Source organism: Eucyclogobius newberryi, unplaced genomic scaffold (assembly GCF_026437365.1).
Source record: "Eucyclogobius newberryi isolate DKJ021-1_F unplaced genomic scaffold, fEucNew1.0.hap1 SCAF_7, whole genome shotgun sequence".
Taxonomy (NCBI): domain Eukaryota; kingdom Metazoa; phylum Chordata; class Actinopteri; order Gobiiformes; family Gobiidae; genus Eucyclogobius; species Eucyclogobius newberryi.
This window is the reverse complement of record NW_027316389.1, coordinates 167,455-186,125: the sequence shown is the minus strand read 5'-3', so window position 1 is coordinate 186,125 and position 18,671 is coordinate 167,455. Positions and strand designations below refer to the sequence as shown.

At 50.7% G+C, this 18,671-nt stretch overlaps 1 protein-coding gene across 1 annotated transcript; it reads right to left on the bottom strand.

Moving 5' to 3' along the window:
• Positions 1-299: 299 nt before the first annotated feature.
• On the bottom strand, positions 300-18,552 carry adpgk (ADP-dependent glucokinase). The gene is made up of 8 exons (XM_072435159.1): positions 18,359-18,552; positions 14,496-14,730; positions 10,245-10,512; positions 9,190-9,252; positions 8,398-8,518; positions 5,256-5,455; positions 3,426-3,518; positions 300-1,731 (listed from the first exon to the last, which is right to left on the bottom strand). Exons 2-8 carry the CDS (start codon positions 14,723-14,725, stop codon positions 1,186-1,188), a joined length of 1,521 nt encoding a protein of 506 aa, XP_072291260.1. The 5' UTR covers positions 14,726-14,730; positions 18,359-18,552; the 3' UTR covers positions 300-1,185.
• Positions 18,553-18,671: the final 119 nt, after the last annotated feature.

Sequence of the window (18,671 nt, the reverse complement as noted above, 5' to 3'; positions counted from 1 at the left end):
TCATCGCGGCCCTCATCGTGGCCCTCATCGCGGCCCTCATCGCGGCCCTCATTATCGCCCTCTGCTGGAGACTCTGGTCGTTGCTCGCACACATTTCATAGTTTGATCATTTTTAACTCTAAAACACGACTAGATCCAGAAGAATCATATCGAGTGTTTCTTCGGGCGCCGCGCCCGGCGTCCCCATTTTTCACTCTGGCTCCGCCCACTCTGGCAGAAGTTTCTAGTACATTATAAATAATTTTTTTAAAAACAGACTCGGCTTTAATGTTGTTTATTTAAGACTTTAAGACATGATCGACTTTGGTCTGATTCATCACGACTAAAACACTGAACATTCTATTTAAGATTTAAGCATTTTTACTTTGACTTATTTAACCGTTTATCCTTTTTATCCTTTCACTTCCTGGTTCTTTCACTTCCTGGTTCTTTCACTTCCTGGTTCTTTCACTTCCTGGTTCTTTCACTTCCTGGTACTTTCACATTAAACTCTGTCATAAGAAATTTTTACTCTGAGGCGCTAGGAACTAGGAGCTAGAGTTAGGAGTTCGGAGAGTCAATAATTATATGAATGATCTAAAGGCACTAGACACCAGGTTCTCCTCAGGTTCTCCTCAGGTTCTCCTCAGGGTCTCCTCAGGGTCTCCTCAGGTTCTCCTCAGGTTCTCCTCAGGTTCTCCTCAGGGTCTCCTCAGGGTCTCCTCAGGGTCTCCTCAGGGTCTCCTCAGGGTCTCCTCAGGTTCTCCTCAGGGTCTCCTCAGGGTCTCCTCAGGGTCTCCTCAGGTTCTCCTCAGGTTCTCCTCAGGTTCTCCTCAGGGTCTCCTCAGGGTCTCCTCAGGTTCTCCTCAGGTTCTCCTCAGGGTCTCCTCAGGGTCTCCTCAGGGTCTCCTCAGGTTCTCCTCAGGGTCTCCTCTAGTGAGGAGAACGTATGATTTGTGGATTTTAAAAATATAATTCTCTCTTATTTAAATAAAACTCATGTTTTAAAAACGTTTGTCTCAGAGGATTGTGGGAGCTGTAGTCTCAGAGGATTGTGGGAGTTGTAGTCTCAGAGGATTGTGGGAGCTGTAGTCTCAGAGGATTGTGGGAGCTGTAGTCTCAGAGGATTGTGGGAGCTGTAGTCTATGAGAGCAGCGCAGGGATTGGTCGGTAACAAGAGCCACTCGAGGCTTCTGATTGGCCTATTTACATTGGAGGAAGTATCTCTGAGAACAGCAGCCCATTGGCTGAAATGGCGTCGCCCAAGCCGACAGTTCTGATTGGCCGTTTACAGACGAGCACGGGTGACATGTGCAGAGTCACGTGATGCTGCTGCCACACTGTGATTGGCCGGTCAGGGTCCAGTCTGAGCGTGTGCGTGCTGTTGGCGTTAAACTGTAGCGGAGCTTTGAGCGTGGCCTCAGAAGCGTGCACGTGAGCGTGACCACACGCCTGAGCGCTGGCCGCGCGGGCGCCCGCCGCCGCGCTCGCCACCTGGTTACCCCAGCGACCCGACACCACGGCGACCACGTGGAACGGCAGCGAGTGGAAGTGAACTCGAGACAAGCGCGACTCGCCTGAAAGTGCTCCGAAACGCTGCAAAACCCACTGCAGCACGTCGCTGGCCACACCCACTGCAGAGGCCACACCCACCTCTGACCATGATAGGTCAGAGTGAGGCCCGCCCACTGAGCGGGACAGGAAGAGCAGCTCCTGCTCGTTCAGACCCAGAGACGACACCAGCGGGAAAACCTGAAACAAATCATATCATAACATGAATAATGTCATTATTATATTGAAATCATCATAACTATTGTGTTATTAACATGAACATGGACCATCAGCACATGGACCATCAGCACATGGACCATCAGCACATGAACATGGACCATTAGCACATGAACATGGACCAGCAGAACATGGACCATCAGCACATGAACATGGACCATTAGCACATGAACATGGACCATCAGCACATGAACATGGACCAGCAGAACATGGACCATCAGCACATGGACCATCAGCACATGGACCATCAGCACATGGACCAACAGCACATGGACCAGCAGCACATGGACCAGCAGCACATGGACCAGCAGCTAATGGAACAACAGCACATGGAACAGCAGCACATGGACCATCAGCACATGGACCAGCAGCACATGGACCAGCAGCACATGGACCATCAGCACATGGACCATCAGCACATGGACCAGCAGCACATGGACCAGCAGCACATGGACCAGCAGCACATGGACCAGCAGCTAATGGAACAACAGCACATGGACCAGCAGCACATGGACCAGCAGCACATGGACCATCAGCACATGGACCAGCAGCACATGGACCAGCAGCACATGGACCAGCAGCACATGGAACAGCAGCACATGGACCAGCAGCACATGGACCATCAGCACATGGACCAGCAGCACATGGACCAGCAGCACATGGACCAGCAGCACATGGACCAGCAGCACATGGAACAACAGCACATGGACCAGCAGCACATGGACCAGCAGCACATGGACCAGCAGCACATGGACCAGCAGCAAATGGACCAGCAGCACATGGACCAGCAGCACATGGACCAGCAGCACATGGACCAGCAGCACATGGACCAGCAGCACATGGACCAGCAGCACATGGACCAGCAGCACATGGACCAGCAGCACATGGACCATCAGCACATGGACCAGCAGCACATGGACCAGCAGCACATGGACCATCAGCACATGGACCAACAGCACATGGACCAGCAGCACATGGACCAGCAGCACATGGACCAGCAGCACATGGACCATCAGCACATGGACCAACAGCACATGGACCATCAGCACATGGACCATCAGCACATGGACCAGCAGCACATGGACCAACAGCACATGGACCAGCAGCACATGGACCATCAGCACATGGACCAGCAGCACATGGACCAGCAGCACATGGACCATCAGCACATGGACCAACAGCACATGGACCAGCAGCACATGGAACAACAGCACATGGACCAACAGCACATGGACCAGCAGCACATGGACCAGCAGCACATGGACCAGCAGCACATGGACCAGCAGCACATGGACCAGCAGCACATGGACCAACAGCACATGGACCAGCAGCACATGGACCAGCAGCACATGGACCAGCAGCACATGGACCAGCAGCACATGGAACAACAGCACATGGACCAGCAGCACATGGACCATCAGCACATGGACCAGCAGCACATGGACCAGCAGCACATGGACCAGCAGCACATGGAACAACAGCACATGGACCATCAGCACATGGACCAGCAGCACATGGACCAGCAGCACATGGACCAGCAGCACATGGACCAGCAGCAAATGGACCAGCAGCACATGGACCAGCAGCACATGGACCAGCAGCACATGGACCATCAGCACATGGACCAGCAGCACATGGACCTGTCGGCAGGAGCTCACCTGTCGAGCGATGCGCTGCATGAAGCCTGCATCAGTCATTGAGGCCAACTCCAGATGAACAGGAACAGAAAGATCTGATAACAGCGCCACCACCTGGAGACACACTGCACTTTAGACCGGCGCGCGGAGGCTAAAGCTATCGGCACCCGGAGGCTAAAGCTAACGGCGCGCGGAGGCTAAAGCTATCGCGCCCGGAGGCTAAAGCTATCGGCGCCCGGAGGCTAAAGCTAACGGCGCGCGGAGGCTAAAGCTAACCGCGCCCGGAGGCTAAAGCTATCGGCACCCGGAGGCTAAAGCTATCGGCACGCGGAGGCTAAAGCTAACGGCACGCGGAGGCTAAAGCTATCGGCACCCGGAGGCTAAAGCTAACGGCACGCGGAGGCTAAAGCTAACGGCACGCGGAGGCTAAAGCTATCGGCACCCGGAGGCTAAAGCTAACGGCACCCGGAGGCTAAAGCTAACGGCACGCGGAGGCTAAAGCTATCGGCACCCGGAGGCTAAAGCTATCGGCACCCGGAGGCTAAAGCTAACGGCACCCGGAGGCTAAAGCTAACGGCACCCGGAGGCTAAAGCTAACGGCACCCGGAGGCTAAAGCTAACGGCACGCGGAGGCTAAAGCTAGCGGCACGCGGAGGCTAAAGCTAGCGGCACGCGGAGGCTAAAGCTAGCGGCACGCGGAGGCTAAAGCTAACGGCACGCGGAGGCTAAAGCTAACGGCACGCGGAGGCTAAAGCTAACGGCACGCGGAGGCTAAAGCTAACGGCACGCGGAGGATAAAGCTAACGGCACGCGGAGGATAAAGCTAACGGCACGCGGAGGCTAAAGCTAACGGCACGCGGAGGCTAAAGCTAACGGCACGCGGAGGCTAAAGCTAACGGCACGCGGAAGCTAAAGCTAACGGCACGCGGAAGCTAAAGCTAAAGGCACGCGGAGGCTAAAGCTAAAGGCACGCGGAGGCTAAAGCTAACGGTACGCGGAGGCTAAAGCTAACGGCACGCGGAAGCTAAAGCTAACGGCACGCGGAGGCTAAAGCTAACGGCACGCGGAAGCTAAAGCTAACGGCACGCGGAAGCTAAAGCTAACGGCACGCGGAAGCTAAAGCTAACGGCACGCGGAGGCTAAAGCTAACGGCGCGCGGAAGCTAAAGCTAACGGCGCGCGGAGGCTAAAGCTAACGGTGCGCGGAGGCTAAAGCTAACGGCGCGCGGAGGCTAAAGCTAACGGCGCGCGGAGGCTAAAGCTAACGGCGCGCGGAGGCTAAAGCTAACGGCACGCGGAGGCTAAAGCTAACGGCACCTGGAGGCTAAAGCTAACGGCACGCGGAGGATAAAGCTAACGGCACGCGGAGGATAAAGCTAACGGCACCCGGAGGCTAAAGCTAACGGCACGCGGAGGCTAAAGCTAACGGCACGCGGAGTCTAAAGCTAACGGCACGCGGAGTCTAAAGCTAACGGCACCCGGAAGCTAAAGCTAACGGCACGCGGAAGCTAAAGCTAACCGCACGCGGAGGCTAAAGCTAACGGCACGCGGAAGCTAAAGCTAACGGCACGCGGAAGCTAAAGCTAACGGCACGCGGAGGCTAAAGCTAACGGCACGCGGAAGCTAAAGCTAACGGCACGCGGAGGCTAATGCTAACGGTCAAACTATAATGTTTATTTAGAAAAAAATGATTATGTGTTTTTAAAAAATGGTTTATGGAAGAGTAAATAATTAATATATTAATGGATGACTTCATATATCTGTAAATCTATCGCTGCAGCTCTAGTTTAGACACTTTAGACCTGGTTTACGCTCCGGTCTCTAGATGAGTGGGTTTAGTCTGGTTCCAGACCTGGTCCAGTCGCTGGTTCCGGGCCTCGGGCTTCAAACCCTCCATCATGTGGAGCCCGGACAGGACCAGGACGTCCGGGTCAAACTGCTCCAGACTCTGGATCAGAGCCTCAGCCGAGCTCATGTGACTGTTGGGCTCATCGTGAGAGAAGATGAACCTGTTGGCCTGCGGAGCGGCCACCAGGGGCCCCCAGCGCTCTCCTGCAACATGAACATGTTATACATATGAGCGGCCACCAGGGGCCCCCAGCGCTCTCCTGCAACATGAACATGTTATACATATGAGCGGCCACCAGGGGCCCCCAGCGCTCTCCTGCAACATGAACATGTTATACATATGAGCGGCCACCAGGGGCCCCCAGCGCTCTCCTGCAACATGAACATGTTATACATATGAGCGGCCACCAGGGGCCCCCAGCGCTCTCCTGCAACATGAACATGTTATACATATGAGCGGCCACCAGGGGCCCCCAGCGCTCTCCTGCAACATGAACATGTTATACATATGAGCGGCCACCAGGGGCCCCCAGCGCTCTCCTGCAACATGAACATGTTATACATATGAGCGGCCACCAGGGGCCCCCAGCGCTCTCCTGCAACATGAACATGTTATACATATGAGCGGCCACCAGGGGCCCCCAGCGCTCTCCTGCAACATGAACATGTTATACATATGAGCGGCCACCAGGGGCCCCCAGCGCTCTCCTGCAACATGAACATGTTATACATATGAGCGGCCACCAGGGGCCCCCAGCGCTCTCCTGCAACATGAACATGTTATACATATGAGCGGCCACCAGGGGCCCCCAGCGCTCTCCTGCAACATGAACATGTTATACATATGAGCGGCCACCAGGGGCCCCCAGCGCTCTCCTGCAACATGAACATGTTATACATATGAGCGGCCACCAGGGGCCCCCAGCGCTCTCCTGCAACATGAACATGTTATACATATGAGCGGCCACCAGGGGCCCCCAGCGCTCTCCTGCAACATGAACATGTTATACATATGAGCGGCCACCAGGGGCCCCCAGCGCTCTCCTGCAACATGAACATGTTATACATATGAGCGGCCACCAGGGGCCCCCAGCGCTCTCCTGCAACATGAACATGTTATACATATGAGCGGCCACCAGGGGCCCCCAGCGCTCTCCTGCAACATGAACATGTTATACATATGAGCGGCCACCAGGGGCCCCCAGCGCTCTCCTGCAACATGAACATGTTATACATATGAGCGGCCACCAGGGGCCCCCAGCGCTCTCCTGCAACATGAACATGTTATACATATGAGCGGCCACCAGTGGCCCCCAGCGCTCTCCTGCAACATGAACATGTTATACATATGAGCGGCCACCAGGGGCCCCCAGCGCTCTCCTGCAACATGAACATGTTATACATATGAGCGGCCACCAGGGGCCCCCAGCGCTCTCCTGCAACATGAACATGTTATACATATGAGCGGCCACCAGGGGCCCCCAGCGCTCTCCTGCAACATGAACATGTTATACATATGAGCGGCCACCAGGGGCCCCCAGCGCTCTCCTGCAACATGAACATGTTATACATATGAGCGGCCACCAGGGGCCCCCAGCGCTCTCCTGCAACATGAACATGTTATACATATGAGCGGCCACCAGGGGCCCCCAGCGCTCTCCTGCAACATGAACATGTTATACATATGAGCGGCCACCAGGGGCCCCCAGCGCTCTCCTGCAACATGAACATGTTATACATATGAGCGGCCACCAGGGGCCCCCAGCGCTCTCCTGCAACATGAACATGTTATACATATGAGCGGCCACCAGGGGCCCCCAGCGCTCTCCTGCAACATGAACATGTTATACATATGAGCGGCCACCAGGGGCCCCCAGCGCTCTCCTGAAGAGTATTATAGAATAGAAACGCCATCAGAAAGTCTCGTGGACGATGTGGGTCGAGTGCGATCTCTCCTTTCAGCAGCAGTGATCCTAGAACTGTCTACAACAACCACCAGAACCAGAACCAGAACCAGAACCAGAACCGGGTTTATTGCCATTGTCAATGAACAGAATTCAAAGAGAGGAACTTGACAATTCTGTGCAACAAAAAACAATAAACAATGATAAAACAATAGATATATAATCAAACCCTAAAAATAAAAATAGACTACAACATTTTCTGTTGGATTTACATTTGTAGTGCAGAATGTGAACAGTGGTGAATAAATCTCCTAAAAGTGAAGCTGAAACGTCTCCTGCATTTGTAACGTCTCGATTCTCCTGTAACTCCTGCTCACAGCGTGTCCTAAAAGCTCCATAAAAAGCTTTAACTGGTTCAAAATGCAGCAGCAAGATTACAAACAGGAACTAAAAGAAGAGAGCACATTACGCCGGTGCTGGAGTCTCTTCACTGGCTCCTGTCCAGTTTAGAATCACATTTAAACTCCTCCTCCTGATTTACAAAGCCATAAATGACATGGCCCCTCCCACCTCAAAGATGCTCTAGAACCATCTCATCCAATCAGAGCCCTTCGCTCTCAGAATGCCGGCCTTCTGGTGGTGCCAAGAGTCTCTAAAAGCACAGTAGGAGGTAGAGCCTTCTGGTGGTGCCAAGAGTCTCTAAAAGCACAGTAGGAGGTAGAGCCTTCTGGAGGTGCCAAGAGTCTCTAAAAGCACAGTAGGAGGTAGAGCCTTCTGGTGGTGCCAAGAGTCTCTAAAAGCACAGTAGGAGGTAGAGCCTTCTGGTGGTGCCAAGAGTCTCTAAAAGCACAGTAGGAGGTAGAGCCTTCTGGAGGTGCCAAGAGTCTCTAAAAGCACAGTAGGAGGTAGAGCCTTCTGGAGGTGCCAAGAGTCTCTAAAAGCACAGTGGGAGGTAGAGCTCCTGTCCATGTTAAAGAGGCGACACAGTCTCTTCATTTAAGACCAGGTTTAAAACTTTCCTCTTTAAATGACTTATGTTCAGACCAGTTATAACAGAAATATAAACCCACAGTTTCAGCTCCGCTGCCCTAGCAGCAACTCTGCTATTATGCTATTATACTATTATACTATAGTACTATTATACTATAGTACTATTAGTACTCCCCATAGTATTAGTATTATTAGTACCCCCCATTATACTATAGTAGTATTACAATAGTTTAGTAGTAGCAGTATTTGTACCTGTCTGATACTCCAGGATCAGGTGATACTCGTCAGTTTCTTGCAGAGATTCTGGAGGAACCACGATTTTCTCATCTAAAAGTTCATGAAGTTTAGGACCAACTGGACCAGAAAGAAGAACCTGAGAAGACCAGAGCAGAGGTCAAGGTCAGACCAGAGCAGAGGTCAAGGTCAGACCAGAGCAGAGGTCAAGGTCAGACCAGAGCAGAGGTCAAGGTCAGACCAGAGGTTGAGGTCAGACCAGAGGTCAAGGTCAGACCAGAGCAGAGATCAAGGTCAGACCAGAGCAGAGGTCAAGGTCAGACCAGAGGTTGAGGTCAGACCAGAGGTCAAGGTCAGACCAGAGGTCGAGGTCAGACAAGAGCAGAGGTCGAGGTCAGACAAGAGCAGAGGTCGAGGTCAGACCAGAGCAGAGGTCAGACCAGAGGTCGAGGTCAGACCAGAGGTTGAGGTCAGACCAGAGGTCAAGGTCAGACCAGAGCAGAGATCAAGGTCAGACCAGAGCAGAGGTCAAGGTCAGACCAGAGGTTGAGGTCAGACCAGAGGTCAAGGTCAGACCAGAGGTCGAGGTCAGACAAGAGCAGAGGTCGAGGTCAGACAAGAGCAGAGGTCGAGGTCAGACCAGAGCAGAGGTCAGACCAGAGGTCGAGGTCAGACCAGAGGTCGAGGTCAGACCAGAGCAGAGGTCGAGGTCAGACCAGAGCAGAGGTCAGACCAGAGCAGAGGTCAAGGTCAGACCAGAGGTCGAGGTCAGACCAGAGGTCAGACTGGCCGTTAGACCGGGAGCAGTACCTCAGTGTCAGGATTGGAGGCCAGCTTCTGTCCAATCAGAGCCGCGTTTCCTCCAACGTAAAGCTGCAACACAGAGACAGTCAGACCCACGGTCCTGGTCGAGTCCCGGTCCTGGTCGAGTCCCGGTCCTGGTCGAGTCCCGGTCCTGGTCGAGTCCCGGTCGAGTCCCGGTCCTGGTCGAGTCCCGGTCCTGGTCGAGTCCCGGTCCTGGTCCTGGTCGAGTCCCGGTCCTGGTCCTGGTCGAGTCCCGGTCGAGTCCCGGTCCTGGTCCTGGTCGAGTCCCGGTCCTGGTCCTGGTCGAGTCCCGGTCCCGGTCGAGTCCCGGTCCCGGTCGAGTCCCGGTCCTGGTCGAGTCCCGGTCGTGGTCGAGTCCCGGTCGTGGTCGAGTCCCGGTCCTGGTCAAGTCCCGGTCCTGGTCAAGTCCCGGTCCTGGTCCTGGTCCTGGTCGAGTCCCGGTCCCGGTCGGGTCCCGGTCCTGGTCGAGTCCCGGTCGTGGTCGAGTCCCGGTCGTGGTCGAGTCCCGGTCCTGGTCCTGGTCCTGGTCGAGTCCCGGTCCCGGTCCTGGTCGAGTCCCGGTCCTGGTCGAGTCCCGGTCGTGGTCGAGTCCCGGTCGTGGTCGAGTCCCGGTCCTGGTCGAGTCCCGGTCCTGGTCCTGGTCCTGGTCGAGTCCCGGTCCTGGTCGAGTCCCGGTCCTGGTCCTGGTCCTGGTCCTGGTCGAGTCCCGGTCCTGGTCCTGGTCGAGTCCCGGTCCTGGTCCTGGTCGAGTCCCGGTCCTGGTCCTGGTCGAGTCCCGGTCCCGGTCCTGGTCGAGTCCCGGTCCTGGTCGAGTCCCGGTCCTGGTCAAGTCCCGGTCGAGTCCCGGTCCTGGTCCCGGTCGAGTCCCCGTCCCGGTCGAGTCCCCGTCATGGTCGAGTCCCGGTCCCGGTCGAGTCCCGGTCCTGGTCCCGGTCCCGGTCGAGTCCCGGTCCTGGTCCCGGTCGAGTCCCGGTCCTGGTCCCGGTCCTGGACCCGGTCCCGGTCCCGGTCCAGTCCCGGTCCCGGTCGAGGCCCCGTACCTTGGCCCCGGGGATCTGCAGTGCAGTCTGGGCGATGGTCTGGAACAGATCTGGGTCTGAGAAGAACCTTTCTGCTGCGGCTCCTCGAGACATGAAGAACTGAAACGTGTCCCTGAGGTCCAGAAGAGAGTCCAGGACCTCGTGGTCCTGACCCGAGCCTGGACCAGGATCTGGACCAGGATCTGGACCAGGATCTGACCCGGGCTGAAGACCCAGAGCCTGGAGCAGAGCCACGCCCGACACCACCACGTCCACACACGAGTTCACCCTGAGCCCAAGTGGGACAAACATGTCAACGTTAAAACAGAAAAGACACAAAACACAAACACCAGAGACAAAATTAAAGTACAAATAGTCGTCAAATTTGTCCATTTCTTAATGTCATTTGTTCCATTTGCCTGATGTCTGTCCCTCTCTGTCCAGTCCTTGATCGTTGGTGATGTTTGTGTCCATTTCTTTGTGATTGTCTTTTGTCCTGCTGCCAAAAGTACATTCTAAAGTACATTCTAAAGTACATTCCAAAAGTACATTCTAAAGTACATTCTAAAGTACATTCTAAAGTACATTCCAAAAGTACATTCTAAAGTACATTCCAAAAGTACATTCCAAAAGTACATTCTAAAGTACATTCTAAAGTACATTCTAAAGTACATTCTAAAGTACATTCTAAAGTACATTCTAAAGTACATTCTAAAGTACATTCTAAAGTACATTCTAAAAGTACATTCTAAAAGTACATTCTAAAGTACATTCCAAAAGTACATTCCAAAAGTACATTCTAAAGTACATTCAAAAGTACATTCAAAAGTACATTCAAAAGTACATTCAAAAGTACATTCTAAAGTACATTCTTAAAGTACATTCTAAAGTACATTCTAAAGTACATTCTAAAGTACATTCCAAAAGTACATTCCAAAAGTACATTCCAAAAGTACATTCTAAAGTACATTCCAAAAGTACATTCTAAAGTACATTCTAAAGTACATTCTAAAGTACATTCTAAAGTACATTCTAAAGTACATTCCAAAAGTACATTCCAAAAGTACATTCTAAAGTACATTCTAAAGTACATTCTAAAGTACATTCTAAAGTACATTCTAAAGTACATTCCAAAAGTACATTCCAAAAGTACATTCTAAAGTACATTCCAAAAGTACATTCCAAAAGTACATTCTAAAGTACATTCTAAAGTACATTCTAAAGTACATTCTAAAGTACATTCCAAAAGTACATTCTAAAGTACATTCTAAAAGTACATTCCAAAAGTACATTCTAAAGTACATTCCAAAAGTACATTCTAAAGTACATTCTAAAGTACATTCTAAAGTACATTCTAAAGTACATTCTAAAGTACATTCTAAAGTACATTCTAAAGTACATTCTAAAGTACATTCCAAAAGTACATTCCAAAAGTACATTCTAAAGTACATTCCAAAAGTACATTCCAAAAGTACATTCCAAAAGTACATTCTAAAGTACATTCTAAAGTACATTCTAAAGTACATTCTAAAGTACATTCCAAAAGTACATTCCAAAAGTACATTCCAAAAGTACATTCTAAAGTACATTCTAAAGTACATTCTAAAGTACATTCCAAAAGTACATTCTAAAGTACATTCTAAAGTACATTCCAAAAGTACATTCCAAAAGTACATTCCAAAAGTACATTCTAAAGTACATTCTAAAGTACATTCTAAAGTACATTCTAAAGTACATTCCAAAAGTACATTCCAAAAGTACATTCCAAAAGTACATTCTAAAGTACATTCTAAAGTACATTCTAAAGTACATTCTAAAGTACATTCTAAAGTACATTCCAAAAGTACATTCCAAAAGTACATTCTAAAGTACATTCTAAAGTACATTCTAAAGTACATTCTAAAGTACATTCTAAAGTACATTCTAAAAGTACATTCCAAAAGTACATTCTAAAGTACATTCCAAAAGTACATTCTAAAGTACATTCTAAAGTACATTCTAAAGTACATTCTAAAAGTACATTCTAAAGTACATTCCAAAAGTACATTCCAAAAGTACATTCTAAAGTACATTCAAAAGTACATTCAAAAGTACATTCTTAAGTACATTCTAAAGTACATTCTAAAAGTACATTCTAAAGTACATTCTAAAGTACATTCTAAAGTACATTCTAAAGTACATTCCAAAAGTACATTCCAAAAGTACATTCCAAAAGTACATTCTAAAGTACATTCCAAAAGTACATTCTAAAGTACATTCTAAAGTACATTCTAAAGTACATTCTAAAGTACATTCTAAAGTACATTCCAAAAGTACATTCTAAAGTACATTCTAAAGTACATTCCAAAAGTACATTCTAAAGTACATTCTTAAGTACATTCCAAAAGTACATTCTAAAGTACATTCTAAAGTACATTCTAAAGTACATTCTAAAAGTACATTCTAAAAGTACATTCTAAAAGTACATTCTAAAAGTACATTCAAAAGTACATTCTAAAAGTACATGGTGCCCCCTGGTGGCCCTGGTGGCCCCTGGTGGCCCCTGGTGGCCCCTGGTGGCCCCTGGTGGCCCTCAATTTTGGGTTCGACACCCGCTCAGACATTTAATTTTTTCCGTGTTTATCATGTTGGTCTTATGTCGTCTTGTGTGTGTCTCATTGTGTGTAAAGATGGTCTTATGTCTCTTGTGTGTGTCTCATTGTGTGTAAAGATGGTCTTATGTCCTCTTGTGTCTTGTGGGAGGATTTGTTCCGTTCTTTTGGACATAATTGAGGTGAATAAACAATAGTCACGTTCAGAAGAGAAAAAGTCTCTATGAGGCACAGTCCATCCTTCCCCTGGGCGGGGCTCTGACACACAGTGGGAGGGGCTCTGACACACAGTGGGAGGGGCTCTGACACACAGTGGGAGGGGCTCTAACACACAGTGGGAGGGGCTCTAACACACAGTGGGAGGGGCTCTGACACACAGTGGGAGGGGCTCTGACACAAAGTGGGAGGGGCTCTGACACACAGTGGGAGGGGCTCTGACACACAGTGGGAGGGGCTCTGACACACAGTGGGAGGGGCTCTGACACACAGTGGGCGGGGCTCTGACACACAGTGGGAGGGGCTCTGACACACAGTGGGAGGGGCTCTGACACACAGTGGGAGGGGCTCTGACACACAGTGGGAGGGGCTCTGACACACAGTGGGCGGGGCTCTGACACACAGTGGGAGGGGCTCTGACACACAGTGGGAGGGGCTCTGACACACAGTGGGAGGGGCTCTGACACACAGTGGGAGGGGCTCTGACACACAGTGGGAGGGGCTCTGACACACAGTGGGCGGGGCTCTGACACACAGTGGGAGGGGCTCTGACACACAGTGGGAGGGGCGGGGCTCTGACACACAGTGGGAGGGGCTCTGACACACAGTGGGAGGGGCTCTGACACACAGTGGGCGGGGCTCTGACACACAGTGGGAGGGGCTCTGACACACAGTGGGAGGGGCTCTGACACACAGTGGGAGGGGCTCTGACACACAGTGGGAGGGGCTCTGACACACAGTGGGAGGGGCTCTGACAGACAGTGGGAGGGGCTCTGACACACAGTGGGAGGGGCTCTGACACACAGTGGGCGGGGCTCTGACACACAGTGGGAGGGGCTCTGACACACAGTGGGAGGGGCGGGGCTCTGACACACAGTGGGAGGGGCTCTGACACACAGTGGGAGGGGCTCTGACACACAGTGGGAGGGGCTCTGACACACAGTGGGAGGGGCTCTGACACACAGTGGGAGGGGCTCTGACACAAAGTGGGAGGGGCTCTGACACAAAGTGGGAGGGGCTCTGACACACAGTGGGAGGGGCTCTGACACACAGTGGGAGGGGCTCTGACACACAGTGGGAGGGGCTCTGACACACAGTGGGCGGGGCTCTGACACACAGTGGGAGGGGCTCTGACACACAGTGGGAGGGGCTCTGACACACAGTGGGAGGGGCTCTGACACACAGTGGGAGGGGCTCTGACACACAGTGGGCGGGGCTCTGACACACAGTGGGAGGGGCTCTGACACACAGTGGGAGGGGCTCTGACACACAGTGGGAGGGGCTCTGACACACAGTGGGAGGGGCTCTGACACACAGTGGGCGGGGCTCTGACACACAGTGGGAGGGGCTCTGACACACAGTGGGAGGGGCTCTGACACACAGTGGGAGGGGCTCTGACACACAGTGGGAGGGGCTCTGACACACAGTGGGAGGGGCTCTGACACACAGTGGGAGGGGCTCTTACCCGACAGCCGCTCGTGTCCACTTGGCCTCTGGAGCTGTGATGATGTCATCCCAGGCCTCAGACACTCTCTGCTCCAGACTCTTCTCCTGAACCGGATCTGGGGCTCTGAACAGGGCCTTAACGAGGTCCCGGGCCTTAACGAGGTCCAGGTCCAGTCCGGACTCTCGGTGCAGGACCAGAGCCAGGACCAGGCCCAGGAGCAGCACCAACAGAGGGCCCCAGCGAGCCATGAGAACTATTAAGAAACACACAAGACCAGGACCAGGTCCTCCTGAGACCAGGACCAGACCAGGTCCTCCTGAGACCAGGACCAGACCAGGTCCTCCTGAGACCAGGACCAGACCAGGTCCTCCTGAGACCAGGACCAGACCAGGTCCTCCTGAGACCAGGACCAGACCAGGTCCTATACTGGGGCCTATAGGGCCCAGCTCTGGTTTCAGACCAGGTCTAAGTTTAGCGCTGGTTCAGGTTCAAAGTAAAACATTAATAGCATTTTTATTCCTGTTCTAAAAATTTTTAGTGAAGCACTTTTCGACTTCTGTTTGTGAAAGATGCAAATAAAACATATTATTATAAAACACAAACTGCTCTGTGTCTGTGTGTGTGTGTTATACATTATAAACACATTTAAGAGCACAGTATAACAAATATGACCCTTAAAGTGCGTCTGTGGAAGAAACTGCAACTTTTTTGGATTCTGCACATAACCTGCTTTAGTCCTTCTCTAGTCCTTCTTTAGTCCTGCTTTAGTCCTGCTTTAGTCCTGCTTTAATCCTTCTTTAGACCTGCTTTAGACCTGCTTTAGTCCTGCTTTAGTCCTGCTTTAGTCCTGCTTTAGTCCTGCTTTAGTCCTGGTTTAGTCCTGCTTTAGTCCTGCTTTAGTCCTGCTTTAGTCCTGCTTTAGTCCTGCTTTAGTCCTGGTTTAGTCCTGGTTTAGTCCTTCTTTAGACCTGCTTTAGTCCTTCTTTAGTCCTGCTTTAGTCCTGCTTTAGTCCTGCTTTAGACCTGCTTTAGTCCTGCTTTAGTCCTGGTTTAGTCCTGGTTTAGTCCTGGTTTAGTCCTTCTCTAGTCCTGCTTTAGTCCTGCTTTAGTCCTGCTTTAGTCCTGCTTTAGTGCTTCTTTAGTCCTTCTTTAGTCCTTCTCTAGTCCTTCTCTAGTCCTGCTCTAGTCCTGCTTTAGTCCTGCTTTAGTCCTGCTTTAGTCCTGCTTTAGTCCTGTTTAGTCCTGTTTAGTCCTGCTTTAGACCTGCTTTAGACCTGCTTTAGACCTGCTTTAGACCTGGTTTAGACCTGGTTTAGACCTGGTTTAGACCTGGTTTAGACCTGGTTTAGTCCTGGTTTAGTCCTGGTTTAGACCTGGTTTAGACCTGGTTTAGTCCTGCTTTAGACCTGCTTTAGACCTGGTTTAGTCCTGCTTTAGACCTGGTTTAGTCCTGGTTTAGTCCTGGTTTAGACCTGGTTTAGACCTGGTTTAGACCTGGTTTAGACCTGGTTTAGACCTGGTTTAGACCTGGTTTAGACCTGGTTTAGACCTGGTTTAGACCTGGTTTAGTCCTGGTTTAGACCTGGTTTAGACCTGGTTTAGACCTGCTTTAGTCCTGCTTTGGACCTGGTTTAGACCTGCTTTAGTCCTGCTTTAGTCCTGCTTTAGTCTTGCTTTAGTCCTGTTTAGTCCTGTTTAGTCCTGCTTTAGTCCTGCTTTAGTCCTGCTTTAGTCCTGCTTTAGTCCTGCTTTAGTCCTGTTTAGTCCTGCTTTAGACCTGCTTTAGACCTGCTTTAGACCTGGTTTAGACCTGGTTTAGACCTGGTTTAGTCCTGTTTAGTCCTGTTTAGTCCTGTTTAGTCCTGTTTAGTCCTGCTTTAGTCCTGCTTTAGACCTGCTTTAGACCTGCTTTAGACCTGCTTTAGACCTGCTTTAGACCTGCTTTAGACCTGCTTTAGACCTGGTTTAGACCTGGTTTAGTCCTGGTTTAGTCCTGGTTTAGACCTGGTTTAGACCTGCTTTAGGCCTGCTTTAGGCCTGGTTTAGTCCTGGTTTAGTCCTGGTTTAGACCTGGTTTAGACCTGGTTTAGTCCTGGTTTAGACCTGGTTTAGACCTGGTTTAGACCTGGTTTAGACCTGGTTTAGACCTGCTTTAGTCCTGCTTTAGACCTGGTTTAGACCTGGTTTAGACCTGGTTTAGACCTGCTTTAGTCCTGCTTTAGTCCTGCTTTAGACCTGGTTTAGACCTGCTTTAGTCCTGCTTTAGTCCTGCTTTAGTCCTGGTTTAGACCTGGTTTAGTCCTGCTTTAGACCTGGTTTAGTCCTGCTTTAGTCCTGCTTTAGTCCTGCTTTAGTCCTGCTTTAGACCTGGTTTAGACCTGCTTTAGTCCTGCTTTAGTCCTGCTTTAGTCCTGCTTTAGTCCTGCTTTAGACCTGGTTTAGACCTGGTTTAGTCCTGCTTTAGACCTGGTTTAGTCCAGGTTTAGTCCTGGTTTAGTCCTGGTTTAGACTTGGTTTAGACCTGGTTTAGACCTGCTTTAGACCTGGTTTAGTCCTGGTTTAGTCCTGCTTTAGTCCTGCTTTAGTCCTGCTTTAGACCTGGTTTAGACCTGGTTTAGTCCTGCTTTAGTCCTGCTTTAGACCTGGTTTAGTCCTGGTTTAGACCTGGTTTAGTCCTGGTTTAGTCCTGGTTTAGACCTGCTTTAGACCTGCTTTAGACCTGCTTTAGACCTGGTTTAGTCCTGGTTTAGTCCTGGTTTGGACCTGGTTTAGACCTGGTTTAGACCTGGTTTAGTCCTGGTTTAGTCCTGCTTTAGACCTGCTTTAGACCTGGTTTAGTCCTGGTTTAGACCTGGTTTAGACCTGGTTTAGTCCTGCTTTAGACCTGCTTTAGACCTGCTTTAGACCTGCTTTAGTCCTGCTTTAGTCCTGCTTTAGACCTGCTTTAGTCCTGCTTTAGTCCTGCTTTAGTCCTGCTTTAGACCTGCTTTAGACCTGCTTTAGTCCTGCTTTAGTCCTGCTTTAGACCTGGTTTAGACCTGGTTTAGTCCTGCTTTAGTCCTGCTTTAGTCCTGCTTTAGTCCTGCTTTAGTCCTGCTTTAGACCTGCTTTAGTCCTGCTTTAGACCTGGTTTAGACCTGGTTTAGTCCTGCTTTAGACCTGGTTTAGTCCTGCTTTAGTCCTGCTTTAGTCCTGCTTTAGACCTGCTTTAGACCTGGTTTAGTCCTGCTTTAGTCCTGCTTTAGTCCTGCTTTAGTCCTGCTTTAGTCCTGCTTTAGACCTGCTTTAGACCTGGTTTAGTCCTGCTTTAGTCCTGCTTTAGACCTGGTTTAGACCTGGTTTAGTCCTGCTTTAGACCTGGTTTAATCCTGCTTTAGTCCTGCTTTAGACCTGCTTTAGTCCTGCTTTAGACCTGGTTTAGACCTGGTTTAGTCCTGCTTTAGACCTGGTTTAGTCCTGCTTTAGTCCTGCTTTAGTCCTGCTTTAGACCTGCTTTAGACCTGGTTTAGTCCTGCTTTAGACCTGCTTTAGACCTGGTTTAGTCCTGCTTTAGTCCTGCTTTAGACCTGGTTTAGACCTGGTTTAGTCCTGCTTTAGACCTGGTTTAATCCTGCTTTAGTCCTGCTTTAGTCCTGCTTTAGACCTGCTTTAGTCCTGCTTTAGTCCTGCTTTAGTCCTGCTTTAGACCTGCTTTAGTCCTGCTTTAGTCCTGCTTTAGACCTGGTTTAATCCTGCTTTAGACCTGGTTTAGACCTGGTTTAGTCCTGCTTTAGACCTGGTTTAATCCTGCTTTAGTCCTGCTTTAGATCTAATAAGGATTTAGGTGTTATAGTTACATTTAAGGTTAAACTTGATCCAGTCAGAGGGTTAGAACCGCTCACCTCTCGGTTCTGGGTCAGACCCGGTTCAGACCCGGTTCAGACCGGGGCTTCTGCGGGAGCCACGCCGGGGTTTGGTGCGCTTCTTGCGGCTTCAGTTCTGAGGAGCTCCGGGGGTCTTGCTCCGGTTCTGAACTCATCGAAAACTCATTGAAAATCCACGGTCCACGCACGGATCACGGAGCCACATCCGCTTAGCTCTCTGCGCATGCGCACAGCCTGGTCACGTGGCACTGGGACCAGATTACACTGATGCCCCGGAGCCTCTGTCCAGTGTGAGTGGAGCTGATGACCTTCTGTTTATGATAAACACATC